Source organism: Pelecanus crispus, chromosome 7, assembly GCF_030463565.1.
Source record: "Pelecanus crispus isolate bPelCri1 chromosome 7, bPelCri1.pri, whole genome shotgun sequence".
Lineage (NCBI taxonomy): Eukaryota > Metazoa > Chordata > Aves > Pelecaniformes > Pelecanidae > Pelecanus > Pelecanus crispus.
The window spans coordinates 29,786,694-29,800,669 of NC_134649.1; the positions used below are offsets into that span (position 1 = coordinate 29,786,694).

Genomic DNA, 13,976 nt, shown 5'->3' on the forward strand with positions numbered 1-13,976 from the left:
AAAAAAGAAGAAAAAAAGAAAAAAAGAAAAAAGGTCAAACAGGTCAGTTTCACTTTAATTACTTTCAAAATGCAAGATCTGTTTCTGGGGAAGATGGTATAGGCTGAAGGAATCTTGTGTGATATGTATACGAAGAACAATAAAAATCTGAATGTAACCCGCAGAAATGTAAAATACATCCTTTCCAAAATCACTAGAGCCTCTCCCTATCAGCAAATGATTTCTACCAGTGCTATTTTTCTTAAGTACAGTGCAGTTTTGCACAACCTTGCATGCATGCCCACATGTGCATTCACAGTACATGTTTTTTCCTCCACCCTTGGGTCAGATTATACTACGGTGGAATAGATCTCCATCTTCAGACATTCTTTCTGATGGAAAAAAGAAAATTAGTTTTGCTCAGTTTCATTTCTTCACTGCCAGCTGTAGCTCCTCAGACAGCTCTAAACCACTTTTGTACCTCCCTGGAGTACATGCTTCAAAGACATATGGACACTCATCTTGTCATTCTCTTATATCACCTTTGCTTCTCTATATTTTTCTCATTACTTTTTCCCCTCTTTCCTCTAAACTATTCATGCTTATATGCATCCTTAAACAGACTTTCTCAGCATTTTTCCTGCAGTGACTTGGTAAAAGTAGGGCCACATAAATCTGTGTGTGCAAGTACTTAGATGAAAAATGCATTACCAGATTGACTGACACAATTGGCAAATACAGACAAAATTCAGCAAATCGTTTCAGCCAAAATTTTGATAGGAATAATGATGTGTGTGGCTGAGAAAGCTGAAAAATTTCATTAGAAATATGTTTTCTATAATAAAATATAATTTATTAATATATTTATTAATAAATTTTCTAAATTAAAAAACCTCTCTACATTTCAAACATTTCATTTCTAAATGTAGGCTACTAAAACACAAACAAACAAAAAAATCCAACCACATTCCAAACTAAGTAATAAACAACTGAAAAAGATAAATGCACAAAATGTTTCAACCCACCAATTTTTTTCCTGTATTCTTTGTTTCCAACATGAGAAACCAGTGTTTTTTTAGATGCCCCCCTCCAGAACTCTGGCTCTTTTCGTCTCTGTTTAGTTGATTAATCATATAATTCCACTCAGAACTATGTCTACTACTACTCCAGGGGCAACCTCCTATCAGCATGACTCGCTTAGGCTGTGAAGTAGTGTGTCTCTGTTGGGTGTCCAGTATAGAATGGCATTCACTCAAAAAGTTACAAAAGTACTAGATACTTTTCTTTTTTTCCCCTAATATGTCCATCTTTATCTTTTTGAGTTTTTTCATTATTTCTGCTTTTGGTGTTCCATTTGCATTTGTTTGCATTTGCATTTGTTGTAGGTTGCTTATATTTCTAAATTCTCTCTGCTTATGTGTGTAATTTACTTACATCACTGAGAGTTTCAACTCCTGCCAGTTTGGAACAAAATTCAAATTTTGAATACCTCATGCACAGAAATCAACACACCCCAATATTGATTTCAGGGTTCAAGGACTGGCCAATAGAGTCGTCTGCTAAGCTAACAAAACCAAACCAAAAACAACCAGCCTCATCTAACAGAATTAAGGAAAAAGCAACTAATGAAAACCAAGAGCAACAAAACAATGCAAAGTATGGCTGATTCTTAATTACCTAGTATTACAATTTATATACCCCCAAGTATAGTTACAGCAATGCAAGATGCATGTGAAATTCTACCATTCTGATTTAAATAAATATAAATGACACCACAGGTTTGGCGCACAAGAGAGTCATTATACAACTGATACACAGAATTTTATCCTCACCTTTCCAGTAGACTTTGTTCCTTTCCAAATGCAAAAATAGCAGATAGTCCAAGCAGCAAGGAGGCACAGTGCAAGTTCCCAGCGAAGATTCCCAATATGTTCAATTCCATCAGATATAGCTAGCACCCTTCGTCTTCCAAGGGAAGAAAATCAAACAAAAAAAACAAAAGATAATATGAAGCAAAATGGCACTACATATAGAACACTGGGCTAAAACCAAATCAGCTTCACTCAAGGACACTCCTAGTTACTGACTACTGAAAATGCACCACACTAAGATAGAAGAGACAGAAGGAAAAAAAATCATAGAATCTTTTAGGTTGGAAAAGACCTTTAAGATCATCCAGTCCAACCATTAACCTAACACTACCATGCCCATCACCAAACCAATTAAGGGTAGACTAGCAATTTCATGTTTCCTGCGTTGGTGGCTGGATTATTTTTTTATGAAAGCAGAACTAGGAATCATTAAGGTTGGAAAGGACCTCTGAGATCATCAGTCCAACTGTCAACCCAACACCACAATGCCTACAAAACCATGTCCCGAAGTGCCGCATCTACCCGTGGTTTTGAACCTCCAAGGATGGTGACTCCACCAACTCTCTGGGCAGCCTGTTCCAATGCTTGACCACTCTTTCAGTAAATTTTTCCTAATATCCAATCTAAACCTCTCCTGACGCAGCTTGAGGCCATTTCCTGTCATCCTATCACTTGTTACTTGGGAGAATAGAATATTCTCAGCAAATTTTACATCTGGTTAAAAATGAACAAATGTTTAATTATTCCAGGTTAGTGACAAAATAAAAAAGATTTTACTTTATACAAAAGCTATTTTAAAAGTCAAAGAAAAAAAATTATTTGAATTAATAACTGACATATATAAGCCCAAAATAAAACACTTCAATAATAAATGTTTTTTTCAATTTTACTGTTTATTCAGGAAAAAAAGTTCTAAACTTTATTTTTACCTTGTAACATTTCTTTTCATAAATTTCCTTTTGTAATTGAAACTGTAATTTTAAAACATTTATTTTCAAAACTGTCAAACATCACGACATTTTTCAGATAGATTTTATTCAGGAAATGTCAATATTAAAATTTAATGTTTTAAAAACAAACAAATTTACTTTTTTTGTGATAAGCAGTTAGCAAAAATATGTATTGCATTTACTATTTGAATATAGTGTGTTTGAAATACTAGCCACTCAGTTCTAAAAACATAAGTCCTCTAAAAACACACCCCTCACAGCTCACAGCCCGGGGCCAAAGTATTTACTAACTTAGTAAACAAGATAAAGACAGAGAGTAAAGAGGTTTTGGGTTTTGTTGTTTGTTTGTTTGTTTGGGTTTTTTAAAACAAGAATTTGGGAACAGTAAAATCAAGTGAATTGCTAGTATTCACACAGGAAACCTGCAGAACCAGGCTTCAATGCTAGTTTCCAGAAATCTGGGCTACCATTTTATTCACAAGAACAATTTTTTTTTTTTTTTTATAAGAATGATGCTCTTATCTGGGAGATGCATGTCCTTTTATGCCCTTTTATTTTTACTTTAAATAAACACTCAGATTAAACAAAATGTAAATTATTTACCAGCCTGTAAATAAAATATGGGTACGCCTGGTTGTATGGATGAAGAGGTTAAAAGCAAGAGCAAAAATTTATTCATATAACACTCAATGATTTCATGAATTCTCTTGAGATTTTTCAATTGCTCTTAAGCCTGAAAGAAAGCTGACAGATAATTAAAAGACTTCTTTTCAGGAATCTCAATTTTCCAGAAAAATAAAAGTATGATTTAACTGGTACTTGAGGACAGAAGTTGATAGGATTTTAAATTCCATAGATTCAGAGATTTGGAAACACCTCATCATTTTTAAACAACTTAAAGCAAGAAATTAGTCATTTACTAATTATATGTGCAGAATAATTTATTTCAGTCATTCATGCCTTTTATCGGCTTAACCAAATCTCTATAGGGACTGGTCACCATGTGTGTTTCCATAAACATATTTGCACACATATACACATTCACATAAAAATTTCCAACATTCAACCATACATAAATTATCCTGAGCAAAGTTTTCTCCGAAATCTGTATTAGATGTTATCTATACAACCTCAGAGACCCTAGACTTACACTACCCTCCCTCCCAGGGACATTGTGAAGGAAAACAAATTAACTGAATTTCACAGGCAGTCTGATATAGTTAAAAGATCTATAATAATAATAATCACTGTATTATATATATAATTAATATGCATATAGTTATACAGATAATGTAATGTAATTAACTACAATAAAATATATTTAGGTTAAGGGTTGAGTATTAAGTTAAAAGAACTCCAACTGACAATTACCCCTGTGAAATAATTCTTCCTTTTGCATTTGAATTGGTCATTGGCCAAGGTGATGGAGACATCAGCAGCTGGTGATAAGGTGGGAAAATTAAAAGATCTATCACCAGGTCTTTCAGATGGCCATACAGATGCTGCAGAACCTATTCAATCTTTCACACATTTCAAGAGCTGCAGCTGCTGTTCCTGCTGCAGCCCTGGGGTGCAGCCATTTACAACATATGTGCTAAAAGTTTACTGCTTAGCTAAGGCAGGACAAAATTTAACAGGTTAGAGGATAATCACAAAGAAAAACCCCAAACCCTGAAGCCTGAGGTTTGTCTTCATATTTTCCAATGAATATAGAGGTAGATCTTTCCACTTAAAAAAAAAAAGGGGGGGGGTGTGGTGTGAAGGGCGTTACGCAAACTTTTGCGATAGAAAGTGTTATGTGCTCAAATGTAAAATTACTGCCACCTCATGCACACTTCCTCCTCATCCAGTAACTAGCTTTATTCTGCAAAGTTTCTGCCATCATCTAGTTAGGGAGAGAAGTGCTCTAGCATGGAAGACCCTCAGCTAGCTAAGACCCGCAGAGACCCTAAAGAACTGTCATCAAAATGCGTTCAGAAATAGAGAGGTAGCTTTTAATGAAGGATATATTTTAATCAAGAAGGGGAAGCACTATTTTATATATGCAGTCTAGAATTGAAAATAACATCATTGAGCCACAATTATACAGAAAGGCTGATGAAAGAGATAGTTAAAATTCAAGTTCTTCTAAGCAATTTGACAGACAATATCATGTGGAATTTGACTTAGGATGACATCCACCTTCACAAATTCTCATTCAAAAAGCAAAGGAAATCCTTGAATTCTTAGCTCACCTTGAATATTAGGGTGTTACTTGCAAGACAACCAAGACAAAAAGTGGTATAATATGATTAAACATGGTCTATGCAATAAAAGGCCAATGAGTGTGTACTGATAACAGGCTATGTATAACCATGTTGAAAGACATGTTAAGAGTGAATAGTCCACCACAGAAACCTGATGATAAAGCAAAGAACAAGTATTTGCAAAGAGATCTATCTTGATTGCAGGTACTAAAAGGTTTCTTTTTAATGAAAAACATTTTATAAATGGACTAAAAAGCCTCAAACTGTAAATTACTGTCATGGAAAAGAACTAGACAATAAATATCTTAATGTTCCTCATTTGGACACCAGTGTTTCTGTGCAGAGCCTACCATGCCAACAACCTTAACCCACCAGTAAGATTTCTGCTCTGCCAGGATTTAGGAGGAACAACTTTGACAAATGCAGCTGCTAATACCAAGAAAACGTTGTTGTAGAGTAAACACTCTGACCTTTTGCAACCCTAGGAAAAGAAAGCGGCATAATATCAGCCTGTTGACACATAGCGTAATGTATGGTCAGCACATCTACACAGTATATACCAGCAATATGGAAACCACATAGTTTTATTGCAAGACTATACATATCCAACCTTTCTGCAATGACATAAGTGTACATTACCTATAATTTCCAGTTTATAGCTGCAATTGATTTTTTTTTTTTTTTTTTTTTTGAGACGTATTAGTATACTGACTTAAAGATGCAGGTTGGAAAGAGATTGGTCCAAGTTCAGTTTGAACTTCACAATCAGATTAAGTGAGAGAAAGTCATAAGACAAGCAGGGGCAGCCTAAAGAATTTTAATTGTTGTTTTGCTTAAAAAGGTTCTAATTTTTATTTTCAAGTGGCATACTACATTTAAAAAATAATAGTATTTTTTTTAGATGAAAAAGAAAACTAAACCAAGAGAACATACAATAATAAAAAAAAAATAAAGAAAATATTTGTGTTTGGGCCACAATAATTGCAAAATGGAAACTTTTTTCATTTAGCTTTATTTTCACTGACAAATAATAATGAACAGATTTCCTTATGTTTCATAGAATCATAGAATCATTTAGGTTGGAAAAGACCTTTAAGATCATCCAGTCCAACCATTAACCTAACATTACCAAGTCCACACTAAACCAATTAAGGGTAGACTAGACTAAACCGTGTCCCAAAGTGCCTCGTCTACCCATTTTTTGAATGCTTCCAGGGATGGGGACTCCACCACCTCTCTGGGCAGCCTGTTCCAATGCTTGACCACCCTTTCCGTGAAGAAATTTTTCATAATATCCAATCTAAACCTCCCCTGACGCAGCTTGAGGCCATTTCTTCTCATCCTATCGCTAACCACATGGGAGAAGAGACCAACACCCACCTCACTACAACCTCCTTTCAGGCAGTTGTAGAGGGCGATAAGGTTTCCCCTCAGCCTCCTCTTCTCCAGACTAAACAACCCCAGTTCCCTCAGCCACTCCTCATAAGACTTGTGCTCCAGACCCTTCACCAGCTTTGCTGCCCTTCTGTGGACATGCTCCAGCACCTCAATGTCTTTCTTGTATTGAGGGGCCCAAAACTGTATTCCACACAGTATTCCAGGTGCAGCCTCACCAGTGCTGAGTACAGTGGGACAATCACCTCCCTGCTCCTGCTGGCCACACTATTCCTGATACAAGCCAGGATGCTGTTGGCCTTCTTGGCCACTTGGGCACACTGCTGGCTCATGTTTCAATCAAACCAATTTTTTCTGGTTGTTTGGATGATATTTATGTACATGTGCACCTAAACATAAGTAGCATTTCTTTCCCAAAATGCAGAGGTGTGAACACATGTAAGATGGCTGCAGTAACGCAATTCAATGCTATGGAGAAATTAGTAAGCTTATTCAGCTACTGGATGCTGTAGAGCCATGCTAACACAGCACTGCCTGGACTAAGTATTACAAGTAGTTACTTGCATGGGACACCTATACCACAGATACAGCTGTGCTGCTTTAGTACATGAGCTAGCCAGTTCAGACAGCCTGGAACCTCTGCACTAGACTCTGTCATACCACGTACATATGAACTTGATGACAAAACCTGCTACAGGGCAAATCCCCAGCAACAGGAATGGCTCCTCTGAGAGGCTGGCAACTTCCTCACTTGAAGATTTGTGCACATCCATATGGATGATGAACTGCATCACACCAGTCACTAATTCCCATGAATGCCACCTGCCCAGTCTCATGGTACCTCTCAATACTCATGTGTTGCCAACAGTTATACATAGGGCTACAATCACTCCTCAAATTCCAGACCCATGAATGTGTCAACTGAGATATCAATCTTTATTCAGCTGTCTTGTAGTGTGGTTGCAGAACTGTGTGCTGTGGGAAAAAGACATGGAAAGCTTTCAATAATAATTCCACAGTGCTGCCACCACATTGCAAAATAGCGAGCATGACGGAAGTATGTGACTGATACACTGGCATACTCGGGGCTCAAACAGAGCTTGCAGAATTACTTTAGACTTGCATCATTATCCACATCCAGCTGTCAATGTAATCCATTTCAGCAGCCAGTCGCTTGAATTACTATGCTGTTCTTCCCTAACTGCATAACAACTTCTTAATAAATAAATGCTATTACTCTCTCTCTCTCATGGTTAGAATGTTTCACACACCAAAAGACAACTTTGTCTTAAGAACAAAATTCTCAGTGAAGATTCAAGATGAGGATTTTTTTTAAAAACAACCAGTTTCTGGAAGCTGTCTGCAGAAAGTCAATACTCAGTCTTTTCTGAATGCTCTGTGAGAAGTCTTAAATAGCAGAGACACCTACCTCACCCATCCAAAAAATCTTGGCCTAATTCTTTTGTAAAGAGTGTCATAGAAAGTAAATGGAAATTAATGGCCTCAACACAATTATCCCTGCTGATCGCATTTTAAAAAGACACGTGGTGCCAATCGACTTGAACTGTTAGCACCATAATGAGTATTTAAGTATACTGAAGTGCTATAAATTGTTTTGTATTTTCTTTGTTCAAGCAGAACAAAGGTTTAATTCCCTTACAAAGTAAGCAGCAACAAGTCCAGAACATATGATTAAACTATAACATACAATGTATGCAAAGAATATATCCAAGGAAGAGAAAGTCTTGCTCAGAGGCTAGCAGTGATTTCCTCAGCAGGGACAACGCAACTCTCCCTAATGCCAGCGCCCTTAGCCCTCCTGCTGAAACCATCTGAAAGAGCAGCAGCAGATGCAGGTTTTAAGAGGAGGAGGCATTCAGAACATTAAATTCTTCTCACAAAGCCTCAGTTCAGTCTGACTGTAGATACCCTCATATCTGCTCTTATTCTTTTATTTTTCAACTGAAATAAAACAAAAAGGGGGAGCATTTTAAAAATACATGATTCTCCCCTGCATCCAAAAAGTGAAGTTGATGTATTCAGGGGTCAGAAGATAACAGAGTTGATCACAGCTTCTTGCTCCTCAGCAGTTCAGCTTCTGTCTAAAAGCTGCCATGACCTTGCATGAATCACGCAGACAACAAAAAAAGAGATAGCGTAGCTTTCGCTATGTCTCCCTCCTCTTCTCTTACCACTGCAAGTCCCCTATGCTACCTTGTGCTCCTCAGCTCTTAATGTAGGGAAAGATAGAGAAAGAACAAGAGCAGTAAAATCAGCATTGAAAGTGATACTCTCTGTTTTGAAATAACAAGCGTTTGAAAAACAGAAGTTCTACGGAAAGATGCGCAGGAGTAGACCAGATCTGTAAAGGCTGTTTACACCAATGCTTCATCACTTGTGATTGCACATATTAAAGCAGAGCAGAAGGGAGTAATTTATGCACATTACATAATTTACGCAGATTGCAATGGGAAGAGGTTGCGAATGCCTCACAGTCATTGTATGTGAAATTATTCTTGAACAGAGGGCCTCAGTCTCACCCTAAGCATCCCCTGGTATAAACTACATGGTCTTGTAAAATAAGACAATGGGATTCTGAGACAAACTGCAAACTCATAGTGGTTTTATATTCCAATTATCAGGTGATATTAAAAATAAAAATGAAAAAATAGTGATTTTCTGAGCACAAGGCACCCTAGTTAGATAACTACATGAGCCTGACACTCTCAGGGAAATCACTGGAGATAACTGACAAAGCTCATTTCTATAACTAAATTATCAAGAATCAGAAACCTAAGTTAAGGGATGAGTTCAAGACATTTCTTTATGATAAAATTCTTCAATTGTCAAATCTGAATATCCCAGGATGGGTTAGAATGCCAGTGGACATGACTTAGCAAAGGTCATGCCAGGCATACTATAAAAAAGCAGACATGTCCAGCAATTGCCTCCTAGATTTTGCTGTTTGAATTCTGTATGCTTTCCCAAAGGAATCACATGTCTGACTTTAATAGCACTATTAAAAAAAATACAGATAGAATCTGGAGAGTTCATTTTCACTTCAGTGGCTTGGTTCATACTTGCATGAAAAAAAAAAAAGAAGTATTTTTCCTTATATATATCAAGACTTATTAAAACTGAGGATCTTTAAGTAAAATCCCCCAAAATTAAATGGGGAAAATATCTTAACAGATATTTCATTGGAATATCTTAAAACTTTATCACTAGAATTCACTACTGCCACTGGCCTAAGGCCTGAATGTACTTACCTTCAAACAAATATTGCAAACTCATCTACCTTGCAGGGCATTTAGGGGAAAAGATACTGGGTTCAGGAAAGTTATCTAGTGTTCTCTTAATAAATGAAAGTTTCCATAAATCATCAAACATTTAAAGAAATTAAAAAAAAAATCAACAACAATCCTGATAGAAAAAAGCCCAAGAACCTAGAGGACCACTGTAGCTGCCAGTATAACAAACTGGAGGTAGCTGTAGGTAACCAGTTGAATTAGTACAGAATGTAAGATCATGGGTTAGTACAAGCCATTTTAAGCAGAGTAACTTTGAGTATACAGAGTTTGCTGCCAACAACTTAAGATTATGTGAAACTTCGCAGTAAAAAAAGATTTGTCTTGCACAGAGACCTGAAGATACAAATAATTAACTATTTTTGGATCTCACTGAAAACAGAAATTGATGAGACTTTGAAAAGATTTATTGTAGGTATTGAGTTTGGACTTTTGTTGTTGTAGTTGCTTTTGGGTTTTTTTGTTTTGTTTAAAAATACACAGCAGTTCAGTTTCTTGAACTGACCGATAGCTTGGGAAAGAAGCCAGAGGACTGGTGGCATTTGAGCATCTTGAACAGAAAATTGAGGGAAATAACCTCCGTTAGTATTAGGGTTAATTTGGAATGCAAAGGTTAACTCAAACCAGAATAAGTTTTTTAATTCAGTAGTAGCAAGCTATTAATTCTACACAGGATATTTTACTTGTAAATAGAAAATTGAATTTAAACCAGAGTGGATTGCCACACCCAAAGACAAACTGTCTTTGAAGGTTTCACTACTTCTAGTCACTCATATGTAGCTTGACTAAATGTTATTGAAGAAAGATTTTTCCTTTTCTTCCTACAGATAACACAGAAGAAAAGTGATAAATGTTAGAAGAATCTAATGAATTAAAGATAAATTTAAGTGGAATAATAGGACATATATCTGAAGGGTGGCATTCTTTATGTTTCCCATTTGCTGTCAGAAATGCTGATGTTTGGCCACATGGGTATTTAAACTAGACTGAACAAAATCATGACATCATTACTACAGTGTAGATTTATTCTGGTTACAGCTTATACTACCAAATATTGTAAGCCTATTTTAAGCTTACAGTTTAACTTGAATCAAAATATAAACGTGGATAAAAACAAACATGGACAGGGTCAGGAAGAGATAACAGAGCCATAGAAAAATTTCAGCATACTTTAAGTACACATAAAATAATATGCTTAGCAAGACACTAGACAGCATACGACGACCTTTTGCTACCTACATTCCAGGAACATACTGTTGCTAATGGTTACCTCTGTTCTTTCAATTAAATTATTATGCACATATGCCCGAGCAAAATTTAGAAAGATAAAATCCCATGAGGAAATTATTTCAAAAAAGTATTATATACTTAGTGAAAATGTTTTTAATTTGTTTCAGAATGTACTAAACTGCCTTTCAATTTAGTAGTTCAGTACATCTGACAGAAAGGAGGGCCCCCTCCATTGTTGGAATTGCTGTGGAGGGGCATATTATGACAGAACCGCTAATTCTGAATACTCATAGCTGAAAAGTAACCTTTCCATCCCAATTTGAAAACTAACATTTTGAAAGCTTACGACACTACATTATCGGCTGGGAGAACACTGCATTTTCCTGGGAAAGAGTGTCTTTATTAAAGTGTTCCAATGTGCAGAGCTGTACCAGGCTCTTGAATAGAAAGAGGATTAACTGCTGCCAACACATTGTTGAAAGGAATGTACCGCGGTACTTATTGCATTATTTCATGATTTGGAAAGCTGAAGAACAGATTCAATCTATTTGAGGAAGGTCTCTTCATGTTTTCTCTCTGATTTGGAGCAGTTTCCCAGACATTTTTGTTTTTAAAAAAAACCCAAAAAACCAAACCAAAAACCCCAAAACCCAAAAATCAACCCCAACAGCAACAAAAAAAACCCCACCAAAAACCACCCAAACATAGGAGGCAGCCTCTTGAGGTCACTTCTCCATCTGTATCTGTTCAGTCAGGAACATAGGTGGCAATGTTCCTTTGTACTCTGGGCCAAACTCTGTCCTCAGAGCATTCTGTGGGGAATGAAAGGAAAACAAAATGAAGCCCCTAAGCAGCAGTAGTGCTACTGTTCTGTGGCCTTTCTTGTATGTTTTGGTATGCTCCTTGCATCCCTGCAGATTTTTCAGACTCAGTCCATATTTACCTCGTGAACCTTGTTACTGAGCTCCTTGTACAAAAAGCACAACATATTTGAGTGCCAGTGCTGCACAGATTTCCCATCAGTTTAGTAGAAAAGTATCAATATCTTTCAGACATCCTCTATTCCTCTGTTAAAGCGAGTTTAAGTTTCTATCCAAAGACATGTTTTCTAAACTCTCATCTTTCCTTCTCTCATTGTGCTTTATGCAGTTAACATCTCTAGTTTTTGTGAAAATGTATTGGTTTGAGTATTTCATACCCAAATGTATTCAAGTATCATGTGCAAGCATACAGTTTCTGACATGCAGAAATTCAAGCAGATACTAACTGAATTCTGAAAATGGTGGGATTCGGATTCGACGTACCAGAATCCTCTGTGGATGCTTGAACTGCTAGGCCAGAGAGCTACTAGCATCCATGGTTCTGGTAAACATCTGCATGAAGACAGTAACACTGTGGATTGTTGCACTGTCAGATGCTTATTCAACTAATTAGCAGTCATAAAACCAACCTCCTTTGCAATACTTCCAGGCAGACTGGAAGGCCAAGATGTTTGCCAAGGACACACAAAAAAGTAAAAAGTGACACTCTTTGTCACAGAGATCAGAGGCAGCTGCTTATCTGATGTGCTTGTGACACATTATTTATTGATGAGAGTATGGCTAACCATACAACTATAGGAGTGGCTTAGAAACAGCTGTTTTGACTTGTTTCACCACCAGCAGCATTTGTTCTCTCTTGTCTGAATCACTGCAGCTTTCCCACTGTCTGACAGACAATCTTAAAAATTGAATGCTGAGGTTCACTTGACCCTGCATCCTTCCTGTGCAGCAGGGCTGTGAGTTCTTGCTCAAGTCAGTGCTTCCTCAACTCTTGTGATTGCAAGCAGCTTTAAAGGATATCTCTCAGGTAGTGAAATTGCTCCTTTCGTTCTATTAAAACACTAAGCTCTGCTAAACAGCCCAGAAGCTTTCCTGTACAGAAATATCTTTCGGGAACCTACGATATTTCCCTGCACTAATCGTTGTCTAATTTGGAAGAGAGGCTGATCCATGTATCTGGACTGCATAAATCAAAGGTGGAAAAGGAAAAGCTTAGGAAGAACAAAAACTTTTGAGAGAATGCTTATTTTAATAGTAATACATAAACACAGAAGCAGTGATATTTCAGAGAAGGCTCTATTGCTTGAGTCGGTAGTCTCCAGTTTACTGACTAGACACACTAAAACTCTCATAAAGTAAGGAGTAACAGCTAACAAGGCAAGTTCACCAAAATTACATGCTTCCCACCTTTCTTTGAATACAGAGTGGTTTTCTCTCACAAAGAGTAAAAAAACCACAGTATTAAACAGAGCATACAAGATGCTAAAGATTTGAGAATGTATTCTCCACTGCCTTACATACATACTCATATGATAACTTTTCATAATGATACTCATATGATAAACTTACAAAATCTGTGCTGAATGCTAAGGGATATAAAACTCTATGAAACCAAAAGGCTAGCACTTGACTTTGTAAACTTCTCAGGACTTTTTACTAAATATATATATTACTTATAGGACAAGGTAAAAAGAAAAAATATCCTTCAATAAAATTAACCTAAAAAGAGTTGTCTTGTTACTTCCCTAGTCAATTTATTACTGTATTTATTACTCATACTGTTTTCTAAGGTTCTTCTTTGGCATGGTTCATTATCTCTTGACACAAGAAAACATACAGAATGGTACAATACTGTCTTAGGCAATAGGTATAGCAACGTTCTATGTACTAGCAATATCGAAGCTGTGAAACATTTTTTCAGTTTTAAAATGTAAATCAAACATCCTGTTCTATACTTTACAGGACTATATATTAAAAGGCAGCTGCCAAATAAAGTAAAGGACACTTTCTGAGCCTCACTGAGGGAGCAACAATCAACAGAATGAAGAAAAATTCTTGTTAGAAGAGAACCTACCTGATGCAGGACTTTGACAAAAAGTGTGTGGGAGACCTCTTCCTTTTACAGGAAGGGAACATATATTTTAACAGGGATAACTCTAATTGTAAGCCCCAGAGT

General features: G+C 36.6%; 1 protein-coding gene across 1 annotated transcript in view; it reads right to left on the minus strand.

The window, feature by feature from the left end:
- SLC6A11 (solute carrier family 6 member 11) overlaps positions 1-13,976 on the minus strand; it is a 110,399-nt gene that overhangs the window by 78,309 nt on the left and 18,114 nt on the right. The window contains exon 5 of the mRNA XM_075713605.1: positions 1,812-1,944. Within this exon, the coding sequence (XP_075569720.1) occupies positions 1,812-1,944 (133 nt within the window). The remainder of the gene's footprint in view (positions 1-1,811; positions 1,945-13,976) is intronic.